The sequence below is a fragment of the Podarcis vaucheri genome (genome assembly GCF_965113315.1).
Source record: "Podarcis vaucheri genome assembly, chromosome: Z".
NCBI classification, from domain to species: Eukaryota; Metazoa; Chordata; class Lepidosauria; order Squamata; family Lacertidae; genus Podarcis; species Podarcis vaucheri.
The window spans coordinates 48,660,539-48,686,402 of record NC_138758.1 but is presented as its reverse complement, the minus strand read 5'-3'; the positions used below and the strand labels follow the sequence as shown (position 1 = coordinate 48,686,402).

At 46.4% G+C, this 25,864-nt stretch overlaps 1 protein-coding gene across 2 annotated transcripts in view; it reads right to left on the bottom strand.

Moving 5' to 3' along the window:
* The window catches only part of SH2D3C (SH2 domain containing 3C), a 78,508-nt gene extending 55,260 nt beyond the window's left edge, over nucleotides 1-23,248 (bottom strand). Inside the window, exons 1-2 of one of the 2 annotated variants that reach the window (XM_082208821.1) lie at nucleotides 23,118-23,248; nucleotides 17,467-18,709 (exon numbers count right to left, since the gene is read on the bottom strand). In XM_082208821.1, coding sequence (XP_082064947.1) covers nucleotides 17,467-18,709; nucleotides 23,118-23,154 — 1,280 coding nt within the window. In that variant the 5' untranslated portion in view covers nucleotides 23,155-23,248. Of the gene's footprint in view, nucleotides 1-12,345; nucleotides 12,800-17,466; nucleotides 18,710-23,117 lie in introns of those variants that run through there. The other variant, XM_082208822.1, reaches the window with a different exon arrangement.
* Nucleotides 23,249-25,864: the final 2,616 nt, after the last annotated feature.

Here is a 25,864-nt window from a genome sequence, read left to right as displayed (position 1 = left end):
CGGCAGCTGAGGCAGCTGTTCGCACAGTGGCTGTTATGTACTGAGTTGAATAGGATCCAAAATGCAGCAGTCTGACTGGTCCTAGAACAATGCAGTAGTCTGATTGGTTCACAGGAGCCACCCAATCCAGCTCCAGGTGGAAGTGAATCCACAACCTGATTGGCCTACAGAAGAATCCCGGAATTAGCCAATCACATGCAGCCCATTGTGTAAATAATGTATATAAAGCAGATATTTTGGGGAAACTTCCATTCCTCCTCACTACTATGAGCTGAATAAAGAGCATGAAATTCACTCTCGACTCCGAGTATATTTCAGTGGCCTTGGCATGGGCAGACAGGCTGCCTCTTCCTCCTGGGAACAAGCTACACAGGCCCTGGTCCCAATATACCTTGTTCCTCCCTCACTTGTATGATGACCAGGGCGTGATGGTGGTTTCACACAGCACTATATTGCTCCTGAGTCCCTCTGCCTCCAGCACCCAGTTGCAGCTTGTTTTTCCCTCAGCGCACTGGGCTCTGGTGGCAGAGGGGACTCAGGAGCAATGGCAGTTTCACTCACAATATAGTGCCAGGTGAAACAGCCATCATAACAGTCCTGAGTGATGTATCACCCGGGTCTAGCTACTAGCAGTCAGTGCAGACAATATTGAGCTAGATGGCGCAATTGTCTGACTTGTTTATAAGGCTAGAGTAACAAGACTAGAACATGGGTGTTATGTATTGAGTTGAATAGGATCCAGAATACAGCAGTCTGATTGGTCCTAGAACAATGCAGCAGTATGATTGGTCTGCAGGAGCCACCCAATCCAGCTCCAGATGGAAGTGAATCCACAACCTGATTGGCCTACAGGAGAATTCTGGAATTAGCCAATCACGTGCAGCCCATTGTGTAAATAATGTATATAAAGCAGATACTTTGAGGGGACTCCAGGGTTCAAATCACAGGAAGCATGTGATGTAGGAAATTGCCTTACACTCAGTCAGACACCACGCTCAGTACTGTCTGCACTGACTGCCAGCAGCTCCCTGGGGTTCCAGACAGGGAATCTTTCCCAGCCCTCCCTGGAGGTGCTGCTGGGGACTGAAGCTGTGACCGTCTGTGTGCACAGCAGATGTTTTGTCACTGAGCTATAGCTCTTTCCCTAAAGCCTGCTCCTTCTCCATGAACAGAGGACAAATCCTGTTCCTTTCACATTTTACTGTGGTACCTCGGATGAGAACGGGATTCGTTCCGGAGCCCTGTTCACATCCTGAATAGAACGTAAGGTTGCGTTTCGCTGCTTCTGCGCATGCGCGTGATGTCATTTTGAGCGTCTGCGCATGCGCGAGTAGCAAAACCTGGAAGTAACACGCTCCGTTACTTCTGGGTTGTCGCAGAGCGCAACCCGAAAATACTTATCCTGAAGCATATTTATCCCAAGTTATGACTATAATTTACCCAAAACAATCTGTCCTTTAGATCTACACATTTCCAAATTTTGTGAAGAACTCCTCCAACAACAACAACAACATAGTGTATACTACAAGAAACGTGCACTAAGGCGCTGCTGAGTTTCTACGAGAGCTTAAAAACAAACAAATCACAAACTGATGCAGAAATATGATGGTCTCAGTTTAAGACTTGGGCACTTAGAGATAGTGAGCAACTGAAAGTGACAGGTTCGTCCATCCCGTTGGCCTAAACTGCTCATAAACAGTTGCACTGAAGCAACGTTTAGCGTTACTGGTCCCCGGGTGACGCATATTTTGACTCAGCATTGGGTGTTTTTTTGTTTTTCCCAGCTTCCCTTGGGAATGGGGAGGAAGCTTGGAGCACACGGATCTAGATGCACATGTTTCCGCTGGCCCTTCCTGTCCTGCTCGGCCCTCCTCCCATCTGTTTCCCTGAAATGTTCCCGAATGGCGGGAACATGAAGGAACACCTTGCAGTGCGGAAAAGGGTGGTTGGTGAAGATGACTGAAAATAACTCACCGGATCCTGGGGTCAGGAGCCAGACAAGGCCTCCATTCACGCTTGCTGGGGCCAAAGGGTGGCTGCTCTCAGCCCCACTACACCTCATCATGGACTAATTTCTTCGCAGGGAAGCAGATTACGGCTAAACATCAGGAAGAGCTTCCTTCACAGTAAAAGCTGCTCAGCTGGGGAACATGGGTGGTTGAGAGGTTTCTTTTACTGGGGCGCTGTGGTTGCAAGATCCCTGGTTTTCATCAGGGGGTGGATTAGACTGCAGTACTTCCAAGGCCCCTCCCCATCCTATGATTATATATAAAGACTATACTATGAGAACAAGAGGTGATTTGTTTACGTCCGGCAACAAAGGTTGGCACAGATGTGCCTTTTAAAAACAACAACCATTGCATCCTTGATCCAGAGCCTCTTGACGCCATGCTTTACAGGCATGGAACAAGCACAAGTGTGGATGAGCATTAATCTTCACGCCCAATACCACTTTTTGCTTTGAATGGAGCTGAACACTCAGATGGAAGCAAAGGATGTCTGCTTCCAGGGAACAGGGAAACACTAGGCACTAAAGCTGCAAAAGCAACTTTTGAAATGAGGTTGAAATTGGAGAGATCCCTGCCCATCAGAAAGCCAAGTGGACACGGACAGTTTGTCAGGCACAAATGCAGCTGATGTTTAAATATTAAAGATTGCAGTATCTTATCTTTCTTAGAAGATAAATATACCGGTCAGTTTTTATGATTACAGTGGTACCTCGGGTTACATACACTTCAGGTTACAGACTCCGCTAACCCAGAAATAGTGCTTCAGGTTAAGAACTTTGCTTCAGGATGAAAACAGAAATCGTGCTCCAGCGACGCGGCAGCAGCAGGAGGCCCCATTAGCTAAAGTGATGCTTCAGGTTAAGAACAGTTTCAGGTTAAGTACGGACCTCCGGAACGAATTAAGTACTTAACCTGAGGTACCACTATACTACAGCAATAACCCAGAGCATATCTTTTGACTTTGGGATTCTTAAAATATACATGCCCATGTCTAAAAAACAAACAAATTCAAATCAAATATTTGAGCACAGGGTTATAGTTTAGGATGCAGGTGGCGCTGTGGTTTAAACCACTGAGCCTCAGAGGATCGACAGTTTGAATCCCCGTGATGGGGTGAGCTCCCGTTGCTCTGTCCCAGCTCCTGCCAACCTAGCAGTTCAAAAGCATACCAGTGCAAGTAGATAAATAGGTACCACTGCGGCAGGAAGGCGTTTCCGTGTGCTCTGGTTTCCATCATGGTGTCCTGTTGCGCCAGAAGCAGTTTAGTCATGCTGACCACATGACCTGGAAAGCACAAACACTGGCTTCCTTGGCCTGAAAGCAAGATGAGCGCTCTACCCAGTCACCTTTGACTGGACCTAACCGTCCAGGGGTCCTTTACCTTTTACTTTAGTCTAGGCCAGGGTAGCCATGTGTCCTATTTTGCAAAGGACAGTCCTAGGAAAGGCTGTTGAATCAAAATCAATTTTAAGGCTAAAGAACCGACAGCAGGAGGAGATTTGCCCATCAACCATTGGCATCTGAGGAACAGCACATTCAGCAGGTACGCAGCTCACCTGGTCACAGTCTTCCCCACTAGGGTGAGATGTGTTGTATTCTTATTTAAACTTCCTATACATTACCATATGCACATTGTAGCTTCTAATCTAGCTACCTCCTCTGTGAGCAGATACCGAGGGCAGATTGCCACCTTGCCAAGTCACTGCTTCCGGGCAAGATCCTTCCTGTGAACTCTTGACAGTGCACCTATTTGCAAACTTCTCGCACAGAATTAATGTGAGAATGGCATGGTGGGCTGCCCAGTACACTGTAGTTTCAGAGCGTTGAATGCACAACACAAGCTCATGACGGGGCTGGGAAAAACATACTGGAGGTGGCTGTGATTGCCAGCTTCAAACGGGGTGATTTTCACAGGATTGACTCTCAGATATGGGCTTTCTGAAGCACCATTTAATTTGGAGCCTCCTCTTTCAGAGCCTGCCAGCTGTCTGGTGGGGGGAATTTGTTTCACACGCTGCAAGGACAACAACTGGGGAGAACCATGAGAAAAATTCCAGGGCAGGAGGGAGTGAGGGCTCCAGGCAGGAAATTGGGAGCATGAGAGCAACTGGGGAACAGAATTTAAGACGGTCTTAAGGAACTCCCTGTAAAGGCACAAGGCCCCTCAGCTTGTGAAATGCAACAGTTACATCTTAAGTACCAGTGAGCCCCCCCCCCCCCGCCAACTTGGACTTCCACTCAGTTGCCACAAGGGAAGAATGAAAATACTATAAATAACCCTTTCCGTCTCCTAACTGTAAGCAGATGTCTTTGGCTGTGACTTCATCCTGAGATGAGGCCGGCTTGTGGCAATGTTCAGGGAGTCATGCGAATGAATGGCCCGTGGGATTCTTGAATGAAACTAAACTTTCTCTCTCTTTCCCCCCCCCCCCCAGCCAGTCAAAGTGCCTGGGATAAATTCCAGTACTCTGTTTGGAAGGAGGCTCTGCAGCCTGGGAGCACCAGTTGGCCAAGTTGTTATGGCCCTGCCTGGGCCCTTTTGGAAGCTCAGGTGTGGAGCTGGGCAAGGATGTGAAAGCCTGCACAGTTTTCTGAGAGCTCTTCCATATTTGAACTGAAGTGGCAGGGACTGGGGGAGAGCCATCGGTTTTAAGTGTGAGAACACCTGGTTAGGAGGGAGTGTGTTGCTGACTGGGACTCCTTTGTTTCCCTTCCTTCCAAAACGAATGCAACAAGTGAAAGCTGGGGGTGGGGGTGTGTGAACCTAATGTTAAGCTTGCTCAGAGTAGTCCCACTGAAATGAGTGGGCATGAATAAAGGCTCGTCCATGCTTCTTTTTGTGCCATGTTTCTAAGCACAGATCTGAGCTTTCCAGGTCTGCATCCAAGCAGGGTTTTTTTGCTCCAGGATAGGGAAAAAATTGTTTTACTGCTAATTCGGAGCAAATAGCAATTGGGTTTCCCGCAGACTCCCATTTGCTATGATTCAGTGGTAAAAACAAAAAGCAGCAGCTCAGACATGGAAAGCCCAGACCTGTGCCTAGAAAGCACAGAGCAAAGGTAAATTTGGATGTGTGATGCATGACAGCGAAACGTGGAAGGCATTTTCCAGCTGCAATGAGATGGCCTAAATGAAGCTGTTTCATTGGAAAAATCAGGGAGATGGGTGCATATTTTTTCTGTACTGCTCTAAGCTGCCTTGGGTTGACTATGCCACAAAAAAGCAGCCTATTATTGTGTATATAAATTAAAAGTAAATAAATAAAAATAAACCTGCATTTTAAGAAGTTGTGCATGATCCATCTCTGAAAGCCATTTTCTGGTTGGAGGTATAGATTACAACTGCAAGTGGAATAAACCACTTGCCCCAGGATACTGTTTGAAGCTTAGACCTCTTCCTTCTCATACCTAATAACTTGTCAGGGGCTTCTGTCCCTCCCTTGGAATTGAGACCTCTCCATCAGGCAGGAGTGTGATCGAGGTCCCAGCTGAGGAAAGACTCCACCTTTAAACCCTGGTGGCAGATCCATATTCAAGCACTCCCGCTTTTACAAAGCACTGCACAACTAATGCTTAATGAATCTTACAGAAAACAAGGGATGAACTGTAGCTGAGAATCGTAGAGCAATTTTGCCATGCTAGAAAGTTCCTAGAGAAATTATCTGCCATAATGACTTGGCAAAAATGGAAGAAACCTCTTGTGAGAAAGGCTGTGTAGCGATTGCAGTAATTTAGAGACATTTCCTTACAGGAAGCATTGGGATGGGAGTTTTGAGACGAACCCTAGAGAGTCCGGGTGAGAGGGTTGTATGTAGCTGCTGACTGATAACATCACTGTGTTTAGTCTTGTCTTCAAGAGTAAGAGATGCCAAGATTAAGAGAAAGTGCCTATGTCCAAAAGATTCCCCATATTCCAAGAACATATCTCAATATTGTTCCTGGAGAACAGCCTTTTGTTTTGCAAACATTTTGCTCAGGGATGGGGTACCCATGGCCTTCCACAACGCCTATAATCTCTGACCACTGGCCATGCTGGCTGGGGGCATTCATGCAATCCTCACGACGACGCTGTAAATCAGGTTAGCACATTTCAGACAAAAAGGGCAGTGTTCAGTGCCACTCATGAAGGGGACTAACTTTAAAAAAAACCAAACCCAATGTGCGTGTCTTTTGATTACAGAGGGTAAACTGGATTTAGCCACGTGGAGGTTTAACTTTCAAGTTTCACTCTCCCTCCTGCATCTTTCAAATAGCAACCTACAGACTCTTAGCTCTCTCTTGCCCTTCACAACCGATCTCTTTCTTTCTCTGACTCAGACTCGTGTATTTTTTAAAAAAGTTTGAAGCACACAGACACACACAGACAGATTCTTCAGCCACTCAGCCGTTGGTGGAAGGGAAACCCCAAACGGTCTTGAGATGAAAAGGTGGGTCAGTTCCCCAGCACATTTCTTTATCAAACCTTAAGGTTATGGGAGAGGGAAAGGGAGAAAGAGAGAGAGAAAGCTGCCCTTAAGGGTGCCAGCAGCACAAACTGTCAAAGGAAAAGCACAAATATACCCCCCTAGACGGCTGGGAAAGGACGGTCGGTTGGGCTGCAAGGAGGAGGACAAGGCAGAGAAAGAGGAGCAGGGAAAGGAAAAGGTTAACGTTCTTGTGAGTGATTTTTCAAAATCAAATTACCAGCACTGGGGAGGGAGGTGAATTGGGACTGTGGCACTAGGGAACTGGGTGAGTCAGCGAGCTTTAACTGGAACCAACTGCCAAATACCTGCTATCTGCTGTGGATAAAAATACCCCTGAGATAGCCCTGATCTGGTTCAGAGTCCCCAGAACCAGCTTAAAAAGATATTGCCCATAAGGGCTAGATACAGTGGTACCTCGGGTTAAGAACTTAATTTGTTCTGGAGGTCTGTTCCTAACCTGAAACGGTTCTTAACCTGAAGCACCACTTTAGCTAATGGGGCCTCCCGCTGCCACTGGGACACTGGAGCACGATTTTTATTCTCATCCTGAAGCAAAGTTCTTAACCTGAGGTAATATTTCTGGGTTAGCTGAGTCTATAACCTGAAGCGTACGTAACCTGAAGCGTATGTAACCCGAGGTACCACTGTATTGGAATATAATCAAATCTAGTTTGGCCTTTAACCTCAGAAGTTTATTTATTAATTGACATTTATATCCTGCCCTTCCCAGATAGTTTTGCAAACTATAGAGATGTGCACCTATCCCCTTGCATGGGCAATTAAAAGTGGCCTTGAATTCCACCTGACCATGCCTTTAAAACACTCTCATAACACTATGATGCAGCCATGGCTTCACCAAAAGAATCCTGGAAATGGTAGATCGTTAAGAATGCTGTGAACTGTGGCTCTGCGAGGGGTCCCCTAACAACTCTCAGCACCCTTAACAAACTACAGTTCCCAGGACTGGTTTTTCTGGCTTTTCCATCTGGAGGGGCACCCTTGTGCCATAGCCCCCAAAAAACTTGTGACAGAACAACAGCAACAACCTAGAACATTTGTGGTATGAAAAGTTACAGGATTTTGGTAGGAAATGACAAGGCATGCACTGATTAGAAATGAAGCAGTCTATCAGCCCCCAAACCTCTGCGTGTGCAAGCACAAAAGTCGGATCAATCTAGCGCAATACTATCATGATGAGCACAAACCATCACAAATGCACAACAGAAGGACATCTGGAGGTTCCATTAAATTGAGAGCGTTTAGTAAAACCCTCTTTCGCCTTTGTACCAACCATCTTCAGAAACATTCTGATGCCCTGCTCCTGCTACAGCTTCCCCCATGTGATGTGACTATATGGAACTTGCCGAACTGACCGGGAGACTCCAAGACCAGAGGGAAGAGACGGTGGAAGAAGACTGGAAGAAGTTTAAGGAATATTTGAAAAAATATGTTAATATCTAAACCTTAGAATAGCTTTGGAAGTGGATATAGGCTGTAGCATTAGAAGTAGAAGATAGGGTATTTTAAAATAGTATTATTTGTAAGTGATAAAATGTGAAGTTATTTTAAATATGATAAAAAAGATGGTTAGAAATTATGATATATGTAAACTGCTAAAGATGAAGTAAAATGAAAATCAGATAGGTGGAACTTGGGGAAGCTCACCTAACAATGTTTAGGAAAATAAGGATATGACAAGAATTTACGCGTATTGTTTGTCTTTTCTGTCTGTGTTTTTTATTTGTGTTATAAAATGAATAATGTTTTTTTTGGGGGGGGGGGGGAGAAAAACCATTGAGTAGCTAAAGAAAGCTACTCATTACACACAAGTGTGCTCAGCAAAACTCCCACAGTCCCCTTCCTTCAAGGAACAGCTGACTTAGAACTGAGAAGAGGTGCTGGCGTGGGAAGAAAGAGTGCTTAACCCTTTTGCTTAATGCTTTTCCTTTCTGCCATCTTCCTGCTGCAATTCCCCCTCCCCCACACTGAAGTACAATACCTGTGTTTACCTTCACAGGGTTCCAGATGTTGTATTTGCAATTATTCATGTAGTTCAGTTCTCAGTTACGGTAAACCACGAGCTAAGCGTCAGCTCTTCATATTCAACATGGAAATACATAACAATACTGGCCTACTTTACAGAGAGGGCTGTTGTAAAGATTAATACTGAGACAAGATAAAGACGAAGTTATTGGGTCACTGGGGAGAAATATACCATGAGTTGACTCCAGGTTTAGGGCTGTAGCAAATGTCAATCCTATTCAGAGTAGATCCACAGAAGTTAATGCACATAACAAGTATTGGATACAGTGCAAAGTTGTACTTAGCACAGATCCACTGAAACCAATGGGATTTAAGGTAATAATGAATAGGTCTTAGATAGGAGTGAGAGTAGCTCAGTCAGTACAGCATGAGACCCTTAATCTCAGAGTTGTGGGTTTGAATCCCACATTGGGCAAAATATTCCAGCATTGAACTAGACCAGGGGTCTGCAACCCGCGGCTCCGGAGCCGCATGTGGCTCTTTTACACCTTTGCCGCGGCTCCAGGGCAGATACTAGCGAGGGGAGGAGGCGCATTGTGCGCCCCGACACTCCCCACTGTGGCGGGCGCTGTACTGGCTGTGACGTCGCATGGGGGCAGTGCGTGCGTTACTCACGCACTGTCCCGACGTCACCTTCCCGCCCGCTGTCAGATCAGACATTAAGGTAAGAAACAATATATGCAGTGTTATATTTGTTCTAAATGTCGCCATGGTTTTGCAGCTCCCAGGTTTTTTTTCTTCGGAAACGGGTCCAAGTGGCTCTTTTTGTCTTAAAGGCCCCTGAACTAGACCCTTGTGGTTCCTTCCAACTCTACAATTCTTGATTCATCCCCATGTAAATTTTAAGTGTACAGTATTGCACTTTATGGTGACACTGCTGCTTCGCACAGATCTTATCTGATGATGGTGTGAAGATAAGCTGGCTAAGGAGGAAACAGTATACCTCCCTTCAGGGCAGGAGCTCAGTTTAACTTAGTGACTTTCTGCCCCTGTTTCTAGGAAGTCTGTACTTCCTCAAAAACTTAGTAGAGAATCTAAACCGGGGGGGGGGAGTTGGCACTCCTGGATACCACAGAAACTAGGCAATACCCTCCGCTACTCAACCTTATTTAGCAGGGTGAGTTTGGATGTCCTTAAGGGGCCACAAAAAAACCAAGAGCCACTCCCACCTGGCCCAGCATGAACTGGGAATCCAATAACAACTACAGATCTAACAGCTTCCTCAGCCCATAGGTTGTAATAGATCTTTGGGAGGAAAACTCAGCTGTATGGTGTTAGTGCGCAAAATCCTACATGGGAACATTGCTCGGCTATGCACGCTGCTCACTAACATCAGCCCAACATGCAGCTAAAACCGGTGTGCAAAAGATTAGCTGACTCACAAATGCACCTCACTCCATCTTTCATTGCTTTATTACTCAGCAGCTTGATGACTCCAGTGTACAAACTGTCTCCGCTGGAAAAAGAAATGGCTGTGAGCCAGTAAAATGTTAGCTGCATGACAGGAGTCCTATTGGAGTGGGAGGATGAAGTTAGTGGCTGCTAGCTCAGGCCCCATTGCTTTTCATGGGACTTAGAAGTGGCAAATTTCATCTGGATTGCATGAGAATTCTACCTGTGGTGAATGATCCACAATGACTCAGCCCACATATAAGTCACTTAATGCTACATATTTAACAGTTACATTTAGGCATGACCCAGGCTGGATCTAGACCAGGGTTGGACAACCTAAGGCCCATGAGCTTGATGTGGCCCAATCGCCTTCTCAATCCGGCCCGTGGACAGTCCGGGAATCAGTGTGTTTTTACATTAGTAGAATGCGTCCTTTTATTTAAAATGCATCTCTGGGTTATTTGTGGGGCACAGGAATTCCTTCATTCCCCCCCCCCAAAAAAAAATATAGTCCAGCCCCCAACATGGTCTGAGGGACAGTGGACCGGCCCCCTGCTGAAAAAGTTTGCTGACCCCTGATCTAGACACATGAAAGAAGCATTTCAGTTAAACGCATTGTAAATATAAACAGGGAAATCTGGTAGGGAAAGATGGGACTCCACAGTGCCATCTGGTGGCACAGTGTTCTATCGTATATACAACACATATAAATCGCTACAATAACTGCTTTTGTTTCTGATGTTTTTGATTTGTTTTATATTTGTTTTATGGTTCTCTTTTGTAGGCTGCCTTGGAAATCTAGATTAATAAAATTATGTTATTGTTTTTTAAATGGCTTTTTCTTTACCAATCCAGCTGAGTCCCCAGATTACGACCAAAGACCAATTTGGGACGCACAAAAGGACCAACAACATGTCTAGAACATCACTTTTTAAGGTCTATTTTCAGTGACACTCATCAAAAGATATACAAAAGTTTATACCCAATACAAAGTATCTTTTTATAATACACCAGAATAAAATAAATACTTTAAAAATCTAATATAAAAGGGAACAGGAACAAAGAGAAGGGGGGTGGGAAGAAAAGACAGAGACAGAGAGAGAGAGAGAGAGAGAGAGAGAAGGAAATGGGAAAAGATAAAAAAATATTTCCAATTCTGGCTGTCAGCTAAATATAGTATTTACCCATTAGCATTCAGCTATTCTATTTTTTATAAGCCAATATTTTTTCAATCTTCAGATCCAAGTTTCTCTTTCACATGAAAAGTCCAAAAGAAATTTCTTAATAAATATCAATAATGATTTTTATCTAGACATGTTAACTTTACCATTTCAGCTACAGTAAGTCCAATAGTTTTATCAACCATTCCTCCATAATAGGTAGAGCTGTATCTACCCATCTTTATGCATATCTACACATCACTTTTCCAAGAATCTAGATTTGCACCTTATCTAGCTATTAGACATCCATCCCATCCAAACGTTGTAAGAAAAACATTATCCACACATATCCCAAGATTAAGGAAGGGTGGAAGTCAGGAGCCCACAACTCTCTCGCACAATGTGGTGCCTTCATTTAGGGCGGACATGTTCCCACTCTGCCAGTTTTGCCAAACCAAGACCTTTGACCTTCAGATTGAGGAGTATACCAACACCAAATTCCTTTGCAACTCCTCTTTCTCTCAACCATTGCCACTTTTCTACCCTGAGAGCGAAGTTAAGTGTGGGCATTAATATTCTACAAACACCTCTGACAAAGTAGACTTTTGCCTGGTAATGTTTATGCCACCACAGATCAGAAAAGTGGAGGCAGTCTATATAAATGGGGACAGGCGGAAGCTCACCGGTACAGCAGCCCACATACTTTGCAAGTTCAGTCTGTGGCCTCTGTAGAAGAGACCCCTGTTGGAAACTTTAGAGAGCTGTTGCAACCCAGAGTAGAACAGAAGACGATATTGAGCTAGGTGGGACAGTGGTCTGACTCGGGTTATATCCCTGGCTTTAAACACAGCTAGGTTGTTCTTTTGTCCAGTTCAGGGTGAAACTGAATCGGGGGGAAATGCATCAAAATGCTGTAATTCATTTTAAAAAACCCCACGAAAACAGGATAGATATGGGCTGCAACTAACATTGTATATATACATCTTCTTGAGCCAGCGGTGGGAGCGCACTGGATGCAGGGCAAACTGGAACGCAGTTGCCTATGTCACTAAGTGGCAGCCAGACCACATCCTTTACATGCCCAATACCCCTTGAATCCCCAGCATCTCTGGGTAGGACTAGGAAAGGCCCTTTTCCGCTAGAAATGCTGGAACGATTTTGCCGGTCCGTGTGGACAATGACAAGTGGAAGAGGTCCATACGGCAGCTTCCCATGTTCCTATATTCCAAGTCTGACCAACTCCCTCTTCCTTCTCAGAATGGCTGGTCTTGCTTACCTGGTGTGATATCGCCTGCCCACTTCTGTCATCATCTGTCCTGTGCTGTGGAACCTCAAGAGGAAAATATGCTTTTCTCCCTCACTGTCTTGACCGCGCAGGTTTCTCAGCCGCTCCGGTCTCTCGCTCTGCCGGTAGTGAACTTGTGGAAGTGTGAACAGGAGTCCCTCCCTCTTGGTCTCTGTCTCTCCTCCCCAAAGCCCATGTCCTTCCTCCCTCCCTCCCTCCCTGGAATGCAGAGCCAAGCAGAGGCCTGAGAACTGAGAGAAATTCCTCTTCATTAGCACACTTCTGGCATCTGCTGCCTGCGTGGAGGCTTTTCCATAACATGAACCGCCTGAGAAAACAAACCTCAAACTGTCTGTCTCTCTGTATGTGTATCTGAGAGAGCTGTTAGGAAGGGGCATGTTATGATAGTTTGCTGCAGGACAGGAGCGTATTAAAAAGTAATGGGTGTTGTTAGGGGGTGAGCAGGGGTCCCTGCATCTCCTGCCCCTTCCTACCCTTTTAAAACACACACACACACACACACACACACACACACACACACACACTTTGCACAGTTAAATTTAAGCTTGTCCAATTAAAATATATCAAAGGACTCTGGCATAACTAGGGATGCAAGAAGGCATAAACTTCCATTCATATTTGCTGCACATGCCATTGTTTCTGTTTCTGCTGCAGTTTGACTTCTGAAAACAACAAAAAACTATGTTACTCGTCTCCATGTTCACTATGGTGAAATTTTATGTAATTGATTGTAACGACCTTGACAGATTAGAGAACTGGGCCAAAACAAACAAGATGAATTTTAACAGGGAGAAGTGTAAAGTATTGCACTTGGGCAAAAAAAATGAGAGGCACAAATACAAGATGGGGGACACCTGGCTTGAGAGCAGTACATGTGAAAAGGATATAGGAGTCTTGGTTGACCACAAACTTGACATGAGCCAACAGTGTGACGCGGCAGCTAAAAAAGCCAATGCAATTCTGGGCTGCATCAATAGGAGTATAGTATCTAGATCAAGGGAAGTAATAGTGCCACTGTATTCTGCTCTGGTCAGACCTCACCTGGAGTACTGTGTCCAGTTCTGGGCACCACAGTTCAAGAAGGACACTGACAAACTGGAACGTGTCCAAAGGAGGGCAACCAAAATAGTTAAAGGCCTAGAAACGATGCCTTATGAGAAACGGCTAAGGGAGCTGGGCATGTTTAGCCTGGAGAAGAGGAGGTTAAGGGGTGATATGATAGCCATGTTCAAATATATAAAAGGATGTCACATAGAGGAGGGAGAAAGGTTGTTTTCTGCTGCTCCAGAGAAGCGGACACGGAGCAATGGATCCAAACTACAAGAAAGAAGATTCCACCTAAACATTAGGAAGAACTTCCTGACAGTAAGAGCTGTTCGACAGTGGAATTTGCTGCCAAGGAGTGTGGTGGAGTCTCCTACTTTGGAGGTCTTTAAGCAGAGGCTTGACAACCATATGTCAGGAGTGCTCTGATGGTGTTTCCTGCTTGGCAGGGGGTTGGACTCGATGGCCCTTGTGGTCTCTTCCAACTCTATGATTCTATGATTCTATGATTGCATAATTAACTATGTTATAACTACATTATTCCACACTATTCATTTCACTGCAAAGGAAACATAATGCAAATGGGGGAGTAATTAACGGGCATATCATTATGATGACAGAAAACAGTGACTATGGATCATATTCACTGGACTACTTTCCTTCCAGACATGGGACAAATAAGCAAACACCAACAATGCCCGCTCCTTTTTCTGTCAAAATCCCCTGACGACCCTATCCATCATAAATCAATCTTTTTTAAAAAAAACACACAGAAAAAACCAAAACTTTTTCTGGTTATTAATGGGATGGGGAAATGAACTCAAGATGCTGGATAATAATTGATTGGTGAGGAGGCATACAAACATTCATGCAAACAAATCAGGAAAAATTACCATAATCTTCCTCCTCATCAAATTTATTATCTCTCTTCATCTGCTGGTCCCAGGGAAGGTTACAACAACTTAAAATTCAAAATTAAAAACAATTAAAACATAATTACAATTACAGGAACAGGGCAGTCCCTGAAAATGCACATCTCAGTTCCAAACACCAGGGTAAAGAGGTGCGTGTTCAGTATTCAAGGGAAGCTGTATTGTGAAGAAGACAGATATATCTCTCACACCGGGAATTCCATCTAGCCCCAGACTTCCATGGGAGGTGGACCGACCAAGAGGGTTCCCTCTGTTAATCTTAAAACCAGGGAGAAACTGCAGGGAAGGAGGCAGTCTTTTAGGTATTTGGGGCCGTAGTAATTTAGGGCTTTAAGCACTAACAGGAGCACCTTAAAATAGGCACGGAACTAAATTGGTAGTCAATGCCGCTGTTTTAGAACAGGGTTCTATGGGTTCTAAAGGCAGCTCAAGCCAATAATCTAGCCTAGAGGTCAGCAAACTTACCATGCCTCGGGCCGGTGCATGGGCCTCCTCCAACCCAGATGTGCACCAGAAATAACACCTGTGCATGCGCAAATAACGCTTGCGCATGTGCACAAGCTATTTCTGGTGCTCCTCATATCCGGAAGTGGGCAGCCACGCAGCGCAGTGCCAGTAAGAGAGGGCGGGGGCAGCAGGTGGCGAGGGTCGCCGTGGGCCAGTTAAACGAGTCCCTTGGGCCTTATCCGGCCCGCGGGCCTTAGTTTGGGGACCCCTGATCTAGCCACTGCATTTTAATCCAGTTGAAGTTTCTGAGTTGTCCTCAAGAATAGCCCCATGCAGAGTGCACTGCAACAATCCAATCTGAAAGTTACTAGAGCGTGGAGCACTGAATGCTTGATGAGGGGCAGACATCGTGTGACCTCTGCACAAACCTTGTGCAAAATGAATACGCACAAAGCACATACCACGAAGGAGTCTGGACACACCATTGTCACACTCCTGCCTCTTACAGTCAGTTATGTAGAAAATAAGAACCATCCAGAAATCACACAGAATAAGCTTGGCCCCTGAATCTGCAGTGAACAACATTTGTGATTCCCGGCTCATGATAAGTATTACAGAAGCACTCACAACTCTGGCTTCAGGATGCACGGTCCGTATTTGTCTCATAATCTGACATCTGGGCATGAATGATAAGAAATCCACATTCTACACACTACCAAAAATATTATCTCTGTTGTTTTACACACCACCACAGAATCTGTTTTGATGAAGGGCAGTTTGAAATAAAGAAAAGCCAACCCTGATGTTAACTCTGTTTCCATAATGTAGGGACCAAGTCAAGTATACCAAGTCACAGCATTGGTCTGCCCAGCTTAGCACTGTCAACCCTGATTGTCAGCAGTAATCCAGGGTTTCAGCTGGGGCGTCTCCCAGCCCTGCGTCAGGGATTGAACCTGACAGCTTTTGCAGAAAAAGCATGTTCTCTGCTACTGAGCTATGTTCTATGTTTATGAGCATATTCATCTTTACCCAGAGCCGTCTTCCCCATTGGTGTTAGTGGTTCATTGCACCAGCGCACCAGCCTCTTGGGGCACCCTAGCGAGTGGGGGAGCTGCGCGGCTTTGCCAGCAGCCTCCCTTTCCCCTGCACACCCGCCAGCTGCGCCCCACCAACTATATGGCTGGCAGGCGTGCAGCTTACTTCCCAAGCCTCCACAGGAGGAGAGCACCATGGTGCTGGATATGCTTAAGACTGCCCTGTCTATACCAGCCAATTCTCACACAGTTCCTTCAAATATATGCCATTGGTATCTGGAGTGATTGGCTCCTAATCAGTACCTTTCCCCCAGTTTTATATTCTACTTCCAGTTTCATGACACTTAGTTCCAGAGCAAGCTAAGCCATTAAACGGATTGAGGGGGCTCCCACAGGCAGCTGAAACCCCCAGGGAGGCGGCCCCCCACCCCCCACCCCACCTGCACCAACACCGGTGCAGAAGTGGCTCCAGTACTGGTTGAAACATTTCAGAATGCTCAGGATTTCTTGCAATTTTGGTGAGATCTTGCCGAAAATTGGTGCCACTGTGCCGCTTCTCCACCAGTGACAGATGTGCATGTATGGGCAGGGGACCCATTCCCTGGGTTTTTATAATAAAAGAGGTTTGGGTGTCTCCTCCCCAATCACCTCCCGACCCCTGAGGCAGTTTTCCACTATGAGAGCTGGCCTGAAAGGAAAACGTCTGAGGTGATGGATGGGAAGGGAAGGAAGGTGGGGAAGAGGTTCAGCTTTCCTCACCTGTGCCCACTTTTGAGAAGAAAAAATTACAGCCACCCCATGCTTTAAACGTGTACAGTCATACCTCATGTTACGTTTGCTTCATTTTATGTTTTTTCAGGTTGCATCCCGTGGCGACCCGGAAGTACCGGAAAGGGTTACTTCCGGGTTTCGCCGCTCGCGCGTGCGCAGACATGCAAAATGCCATCACTCACATGTGCAGAAGCGCCGAATCGCAACCCGCGCATGTGCAGACGCACTGCTGTGGGTTGCGTTCCTTTCATGTTGGGAACGGGCCTCCGGAACGGATCCTGTTTGCAACCAGAGGTACCACTGTACAGGACAAAAACTGTATCAGCAAACATGGCAGCTCCCATCTTAAGTAATATTCTGTCCCCGAGAACAGCAAAGGAGTGAACTGAATGCACCACATTCAGAACTGAACTACAGCATTCAAAAACACAGCATGCAATGAAGGTGTGCCACTGTGGACACACACGCTAAGATCTAATCTACTGCACCCTGATATTGTAACAGTGCCCACTTCAAAAGCCAGGAAAAAGCTCTGCAAAAACTAGGCCCCTTCCCTATTATCTGAGTGTACGATGAGCTTTCAAACAGCACTTTCTGCCTTTGGAGGTTAGCTGCTTTTGTTTTGCCCCACAACAGGGCTAGCCAATGTTTTGCCCCCTGGGTGTTTTTGGACTACAGGTCCCACAATCCTGTTATTGGCCATGCTGGCTGGGGCTGATGAGAGACAGAAGCCAGTCACATGTGGAAGGAGCCACTTTGGCAGCCCCTATCCAAGAGAAATACAACCTGAGAGCTGCTGTGTTCACACCAACACTGTTCCTTGAATGCAGTTCTTCAGCCACAGATTATTTCTCTTGTCTTACCTCTTGTCTGAGTGTTCTTGAAGGGCTTCCTCTCCAGGCGCTCGCCCTCCAGACAGGATAGGTTCTTTGGGAGCTTCCATATTGGCAGCTTTTCGAGGGACCTGAAAAGAATCCTGCTCACACCTCACTGATTCCTCTTTGGACTGCCTCTTTGACCACCCAGAGTTGGCTCTTGGCAAGGTCCCCATATCACCTGAGCAAGCATACGGGGACGGGCTTTTTGGCACAATATTCAAGTCGTCCTTCACAGTTTCAGAGCTGAGCTTCCTGGGCACATGGGGAGAGCCCTGCTTGTTCCTCTTCGTGTTTTCTTTGGGTCCCTCAGGAGTCTGCCTGGGCTCAGGAAGAGAGTCTGAGGTGTTGACCACAACAGCCTGCCTCATGGTTTGGGAGTGGGCCTGGCTGTGTTTGGATTCAGATGGGGGCATTTTTGCTTTCTGCTCTGTGTCCACAGCTATCATAGGAGCATCATTTCTGGGAGAAGGTGCCACAGCTATCAAGCTGGGCTCTGGGGCGGTGGTTGGCTCAGCCACCTGAGGGGCTCCTTTGCCTTTGGCCTTTTCCCTCAACTTTCCAGAACTGCTTCGTGGAATGGTCCCCACGTGGCTGGACATATTGCATGAGCGGGCATGCAGCGATGGGCTTTTGGGTGCAGTATTCAAGTCGTCCTGCGCTCTCTTGGAGGAGGACTTCCCAGGCACCTGAAGAAAGTCCTCCTTTCTCCTCACTGTTTCCTTTGGGAGTCCTGCAGCAGAAGCTTGCCTGTGCTCTGGAAAAGAGTTTGAGGAGTTGACCATGGTGGTGGGCATCACATATTGGGTGTGGGTCTGACTGTGGTCGGCTTTGGATGGAGGCAATTTTTGCTTCTGCTTTGCTTCCTTAGCTACGAAAGGAGAGTTTTTGTGGAGAACGGGTGCCAGGCCAATTTGTGACCCTGCATCTTGATCCTTCTCCTTGGGTGTGCCTTTGTCTTTGGCCTTAGCCTTCGACTTCCTGGAGCTGCCCCTTGGCATAGTCCCCATGTGGCTGTACATGTCGCATGACCGAGCATATGGAGACAGACTTTTGGGAACAGTATTCAAGTCGTCCTGCGTGCTTTCAATGGTGGTTGCCAAGAAGCCATTTGAGGACAGGAGTCCCCCTCCAGGGGCCTGTGGAGCGCTGGGAGCAACAGAAACACGTCGCAAGGTGAACGTCCGTGGAATGCTACTCAAGCTCCCAAATCCTTTAAACCTAAATAATTCTGGAGAAAGCAAAACAAGGAGACGGTTGGTGGTTTTTGAGAGGGCACGTTCCAGAAGATTCTGTATTAGTTAGTGCCAATGAGAATATCAAACTAGGATTGAGGTTTGGAAGACCCACATGCAAAGTTCCCTAGGTCACCTTTGACCAGATTAGAATCTGGGAGACCAGGGTCCATGTCACAGCAACATAGGAAGCAAAGGACATAGGAAACAGCCTTATACTGAGTCAGAACACTGGGGTTTGTCTAGGTCAGTATTGTCTACACTGACTGTCAGCAGCTCCCCAGGGTTTAAGGAAAGGGCAGAGCTGGTCCAGCCATTGGGCAGGGTGAGGCAGCCTCCCAGACACGGGCATAGCCAGGATTAGGGGGATATTAGGGAAGCACGCTTTATGTTAGGGGGGCAGAGCCACATTATTTTTTACTGAGATAAGTATTTTTATTTATTTACTTGATTTAGGAAGGCAGTTGCCCTCCTGGCTATGCCCATGCCCCCACGTGGCATTCCTGTGGCCTGCCCCACCACCGCCATCACTGGCAGGGAAGCACCACTGCCACTGGCACCTATTTTGGGTGAGATTTGGGTGCGATCTTGCCTGAATTTGGTGCCGCCCAGCAGGGCACAGGGTGGTAGCAGTGGCTAGGCAAGACAGCACTTCCTGTTTCGCCTCAAGCAGTGAAACGGGCCCCACCGCTCTGAGTTGTATCCAAGTAAGCCCCACTCAGAGTAGGCCTACCGATATAAGTTAAGTTACCGTAGCCATGGCCATTGATTTCAGCACATCTGCTCTTGAGACCAATAGGATCCTCCCCATAACATTTGTTAACATTTTAATTAAAAAAATACTAACACTTGTATTGTTTTAACGCAGCGTGGAATATTGGGTGAACTTGGACCACTTGTTATCGTTCAGCCTAACTTACATCACAGGGTTGTTGTGAGGATTATAATTATAATTTATTATTTATACCCCGCCCATCTGGCGGGGTTTCCCCAGCCACTCTGGGCGGCTTCCAACAGAACACTAAAATACAATAACCTAATAAACATTAAAAGCTTCCCTAAGCAGGGCTGCCTTCAGATGTCTTCTAAAGGTCTGATAGTTGTTTTTCTCTCTGTCATCTGGTGGGAGGGCGTTCCACAGGGTGGGCGCCACTACCAAGAAGGCCCTCTGCCTGGTTCCCTGTACCTTGGCTTCTCACAGCGAGGGAACTGCCAGAAGGCCTCGGAGCTAGACCTCAGTGTCCGGGCTGAACGAATGAAACATGGGGAAAGGCGGGAGAAGTTTACATGCCACTCTGAGCTCTTGGGAAGAAAGGTAGGATATTAAATGCAACAAACCAATGTTTGGGGATATACAAGACCACAACATAATTTCATATACTAACTCTCCCTATTTACCAGGGACAGTCTGTTCATTCCTCCTAGTGAATTAGACTCCTAAAGCGGTAGAATGACTTGTGTTGTTTCTGACTGCAGGAAGGGAATCACAGAATGACAGAGTTGGAAGGGACTCCGAGGGTCATCTATTTCAACCCCTTGCAATACAGGAATCCTGCCCAGTGCCATCCCTGGGTGGACTTGAACCAGCAGCCAGGCACACTGAACAATTGCACCACAGGGGGGTCCCTCCGCCACTGATCCCCTACATTTCAAAAACCTCCCTGCAAGTAAATAATTAAACACACTGTTCATTCCAGTGCTAGTTTTCTACTTATGGGGATGTGTGTTTTGGGGTTGTTTGTACAGAAACGGTAAAATAAATGTGATTCTCTTGCTGGCATGAAGTGCTTGCTTCATTCCACTCTGAACTCAGCTGGGCAAGAGAGATACCAGAGTCAAGAAGCCTAAGAAGGGAGACCAAACTGGCAAGAGATGAGAGATCGGGGGGGGGGGGGCTGTTAAACTGGTTTGTGTCGGGTGGAGACACAGGCATAAACAATCCCTCAGGGAAGGCTGGGAAGAAATTTCCAGGCCAACCAGCCTCAGAAATCTATGCAAAGGGACACCTGTTGTCGCTGCCCTCCCTCTTCTCACAGCAAAACACAAACAGCTGCGAAGGAAAAGTGTGGTTCTTGGCCCAGCTGCAGAGAACAACTGATTACATGCCGATATAGTCACGAGGAGTGACTCCTTCAATCTCCGCAGTGATGTTCAGAGGCATCGAGTGCAGCTGCTGTGCCTCAGGGCAGGTCTTTGGTAGGGGGGTCAGCAGGAGGAGCAGGAGGAGCCCCCCCAGGTGCAGCAGGCCATGAAGAGATGCATACTGCCTTCTAAAAAGGGACTCCCGTCCTTCCCCATAAACCATTAACTGCACCCCTGTCTCTTTCCATGCTAGCTATTCCGGTAATTGCGTGTTAACATATTCCACCTCCTACCAGCTGCTGGGTGCAATCTGTGCTAAGGGGATCAGCATTTCTGCAGAAACTGGTGCCCTTGGGACCACAATTCAGTGTCTTTAAAGCTTCTGCTCTGATTAGCCCCACTATTTAGTTTCTAGTCCTCAAGAAGCTCAAGACAGCCTTGAAAGAGCAGGGCAATAAAACCTGGTAAAAACTGAAAGGGAGAGGAGGTGGATCAATTTTTGAAGGCTGAGGCTGGGCTGCAACATACTTCTTTGCTCTTACGCCTTGTGCAAGTGCACATAATTCTGCCCTTGCCGGCACAGTACATCCCAACTTTTAAATGCCCTCCAACATTTCTCCAATGAAAATAGCAGTGTCCTATTCCATTATAATAATTTTATCATTTATATGACACAAATCCCTACACAGGACTGCCATCAAATGTCTTATAAAAGGTTGTATAGTTACTTATTTATTTGGTTTGGGGGTTGCATTATTCCATACACCCCAACATTTCTCCAATGAAAATAGGAGTGTCCTAAGGAAAAGCGGGACATCCTGGGTCAAATCAGAAACTCGGACGGCTTCTGTAAACCCAGGACTGTCCCGGGAAAATAGGAGCACTTGGAGGATCTGCTTTTATTAGTTGCAGAATGTGGGTTGCCTGGGCAAAGAAGCTTTAGGGATTTGTTGTCTGTTTATTGCAAAATCTGCACAGCACTATATCTGCTGTTTGCTCTGATGGAGTTCAAAAAACTTTAACTCCAAAAAGTAGATCACACAAAGTAGATCCCACTCCAAAAAAAATATGAAAGGCACTGAAAGTAGCATAAGGCACACAGGAACCTGCTGTGGAGTTTTGCCTCAATGAGGTCCAGTGGAGTGAGATGCCTTCATCCAGGGAATGGGTAGATAATACCTGAGCTGTAGCGTGTGCTGCTGTCTAACAGTGACATGGATGCATTGTCCGCCCCGCCCCACCAGACGTAATGTGGAGACTGTCAGCTGTGTGTGGCGGTGCATCTAGACCACTGTAGGAAAACAAGCGACAGCCCATATATTATCTACCCACTTCCTAGAATGAAGGCATCAGATCCCTGTGCATGGTCTCTTGAGCTAGCAGCTGACACCTGCTCATGTCAAATACAATGAGTTCACTCGAGTTACATTTGCAATCGCCACAAAACAGTATGGGCTTGCCTCTCACAGAAGGACTGCAGCTCAGCGGCAGAGCAAAAGTGTTGCATGCAAAAGGTCCCCTGTTCAATCTCCAGCATTTTCAGGTGGAGCCGATAAATCTCCTTCTCTGTCTAAAACCCTGGGCAGCCACTGCCAGTCAGGGAAGACAACACTACTAGATTGGCTCTGGTTTGATTTGGTATAAAGCAGCCTTCCTTTGTTCATATTTACATCAGCCTTGATGAGGACTGGAACCTTAATGAGTGCAACTCAGTGACAGAGCACCTGTGTTGCCAGCAGAAATTGCGAGGTTCAGCCCCTGAGCCTCATCTGAAAACCTGGAGAGCCTCCGCTAGTCAGTGTAGACCAGGTGCTGTCCAGATGTTCCTGGACTCCAGACCTTATCACCCCCAGTAGCAAAGGGATGATGGCAGCCGTAAGCAGCAGGATTTAGAAGGTGCCACACAGGACACTCATGGCGTAGGCAAGGCTGAACTAGATGGGCCAGTGGCCAGGCTTCGTATAAAGCAGATTCCTACGTTCATGCAGCCTTTTCTTGTTTCTGAGCCGCTTTTCAGGATTCCTGTGCCTTTAAACAGGTGAAAATGCAACAGGTGCAGCAATGATGAGTGCAGGATGAGTGAAAACTTCTCTTGTTGATTTCCACATGCTATGCACTGGTTTTCAAAAGCACAGGAGCCCTATTGGTGGGTGGGGGGAAAGTCGGCAACTTAGCCACCACACAGGTTTGGGGAGAAGCGACCCTTACACACCTCCTGCACAACCCCTCTTTCCTGATGTCTTTTGCAGGCTCAGCCTCCAAGGCACTCAGATTTAAGCAAGCATCAGAGTCCAAATCTGTGCTGCTCTGCCAGCTACTTACTTTTAAAGCCTCCTCCTTTCTTCTGGCTTTCAGCCATCTTTCAGGTTCTTCTTCTGGCAGGGTTCTGCTAGAAGGAGAAGTGTGCAAAAAGTTGTAAACGTTCATCAGGCTTTCCCTTCCGCACTGAGCCTCCCTTCCTTTCCCACACCCTCCCCTACTTCTCTTGCTTTCTATTTTGCTCACATTTCCTCTGTCATTGCACAACACCCGCCTACACGGACACACAGAAACACACACACAGAGGGGCCTATTCAGCATCTTTTCCTCACCTCCTTTTTTTTCAGCTGCACAGAACAAAACCCTGCACTTGTGACTTTCAAAAGCATTTGTTTCACATGCAAAGGTCTCAGACTCAGTCCTCAGTATCTCCAGGCAGGGTTGCAGAGACCCTGCCTGATGATGATGATGATTTATTTATACCCCACCCATCTGGCTGGGCTTCCCCAGCTACTCTGGGCGGCTTCCAACAAAATATTAAAATATAATAATGCATCACCCCTTCATGGATCACTGCCTTGCCGTGGCGAAGGGGCTTGAAGAACTCAGGGAAGCTATGAACTACGCCGAGCAGGGCACACAAGATGAACAGGTCATAGATCATCAGCTCCTTATAGCAAAATTCAAGCTTAAACTGAAGAAAGTAGGAAAAACCACTGGACAGGTAAGATACAATCTAAACCAAATCCCTTATGAATACACAGTGGAAGTGAGGAACAGGTTTAAGGATTTAGATTTGCTGGACAGAGTGCCTGAAGAACTATGGATGGAGGCTCGCAACATTATACAGGAGGCAGCAACTAAAACCATCCCAATGAAAAAGAAATGCAAGAAAGCAAAGTGGCTGTCCAACGAGGCCTTACAAATAGCGGAGGAGAGAAGGCAAGCAAAATGCGAGGGAGATAGTGAAAGATACAGGAAATTGAATGCAGATTTCCAAAGAACAGCAAGGAGAGACAAGAAGGCCTTCTTAAACGAGCAATGCAAAGAAATAGAGGAAAGCAACAGAATGGGAAGAACCAGAGATCTGTTCAAGAAAATCGGAAATATGAAAGGAACATTTCGTACAAAGATTACCATAATAAAGGACAAAAGTGGTAAAGATCTAACTGAAGCAGAAGACATCAAGAAGAGGTGGCAAGAATACACAGAGGAATTATACCAGAAAGATATGGATGTCTCGTACACCCCAGGTAGTGTGGTTGCTGACCTTGAGCCAGACATCCTGGAGAGTGAAGTCAAATGGGCCTTAGAAAGCACTGCAAATAACAAGGCCAGTGGAAGTGATGGTATTCCAGCTGAACTGTTTAAAATTTTAAAAGATGATGCTGTTAAGGTGCTACACTCAATATGCCAGCAAGTTTGGAAAACTCAGCAGTGGCCAGAGGATTGGAGAAGATCAGTCTACATTCCAATCCCAAAGAAAGGCAGTGCCAAAGAATGCTCCAACTACCGCACAATTTCACTCATTTCACATGCTAGCAAGGTTATGCTTAAAATTCTACAAGGAAGGCTCAAGCAGTATGTGGACCGAGAACTCCCAGAAGTGCAAGCTGGATTTAGAAGAGGCAGAGGAACCAGAGACCAAATTGCAAACATGCGCTGGATTACGGAGAAAGCTAGAGAGTTCCAGAAAGACATCTACTTCTGCTTCATTGACTATGCAAAAGCCTTTGACTGTGTTGACCACAGCAAACTATGGCAAGTTCTTAAAGAAATGGGAGTGCCTGATCACCTCATCTGTCTCCTGCGAAATCTCTATGTGGGACAAGAAGCTACAGTTAGAACTGGATATGGAACAACTGATTGGTTCCAAATTGGGAAAGGAGTACGGCAAGGCTGTATATTGTCTCCCTGCTTATTTAACTTATATGCAGAATTCATCATGCGAAAGGCTGGGCTGGATGAATCCCAAGCCGGAATTAAGATTGCCGGAAGAAATATCAACAACCTCAGATATGCAGATGACACAACCTTGATGGCAGAAAGTGAAGAGGAATTAAAGAACCTTTTAATGAGGGTGAAAGAGGAGAGCGCAAAATATGGTCTGAAGCTCAACATCAAAAAAACGAAGATCATGGCCACTGGGCCCATCACCTCCTGGCAAATAGATGGGGAAGAAATGGAGGCAGTGAGAGATTTTACTTTCTTGGGCTCCATGATCAGTGCAGATGGTGACAGCAGTCACGAAATTAAAAGACGCCTGCTCCTTGGGAGAAAGGCGATGGCAAACCTAGACAACATCTTAAAAAGCAGAGACATCACCTTGCCAACAAAGGTCCGTATAGTAAAAGCCATGGTTTTCCCAGTAGTGATGTATGGAAGTGAGAGCTGGACCATAAAGAAGGCTGATCGCCGAAGAATTGATGCTTTTGAATTATGGTGCTGGAGGAGACTCTTGAGAGTCCCATGGACTGCAAGAAGATCAAACCTCTCCATTCTGAAGGAAATCAGCCCTGAGTGCTCACTGGAAGGACAGATCGTGAAGCTGAGGCTCCAATACTTTGGCCACCTCATGAGAAGAGAGGACTCCCTGGAAAAGACCCTGATGTTGGGAAAGATGGAGGGCACAAGGAGAAGGGGACGACAGAGAATGAGATGGTTGGATGGTGTTCTTGAATCTACTAGCATGAGTTTGATCAAACTGCGGGAGGCAGTGGAGGACAGAAGTGCCTGGCGTGCTCTGGTCCATGGGGTCACGAAGAGTCGGACACGACTAAACGACTAAACAACAACAACAACAATAATGC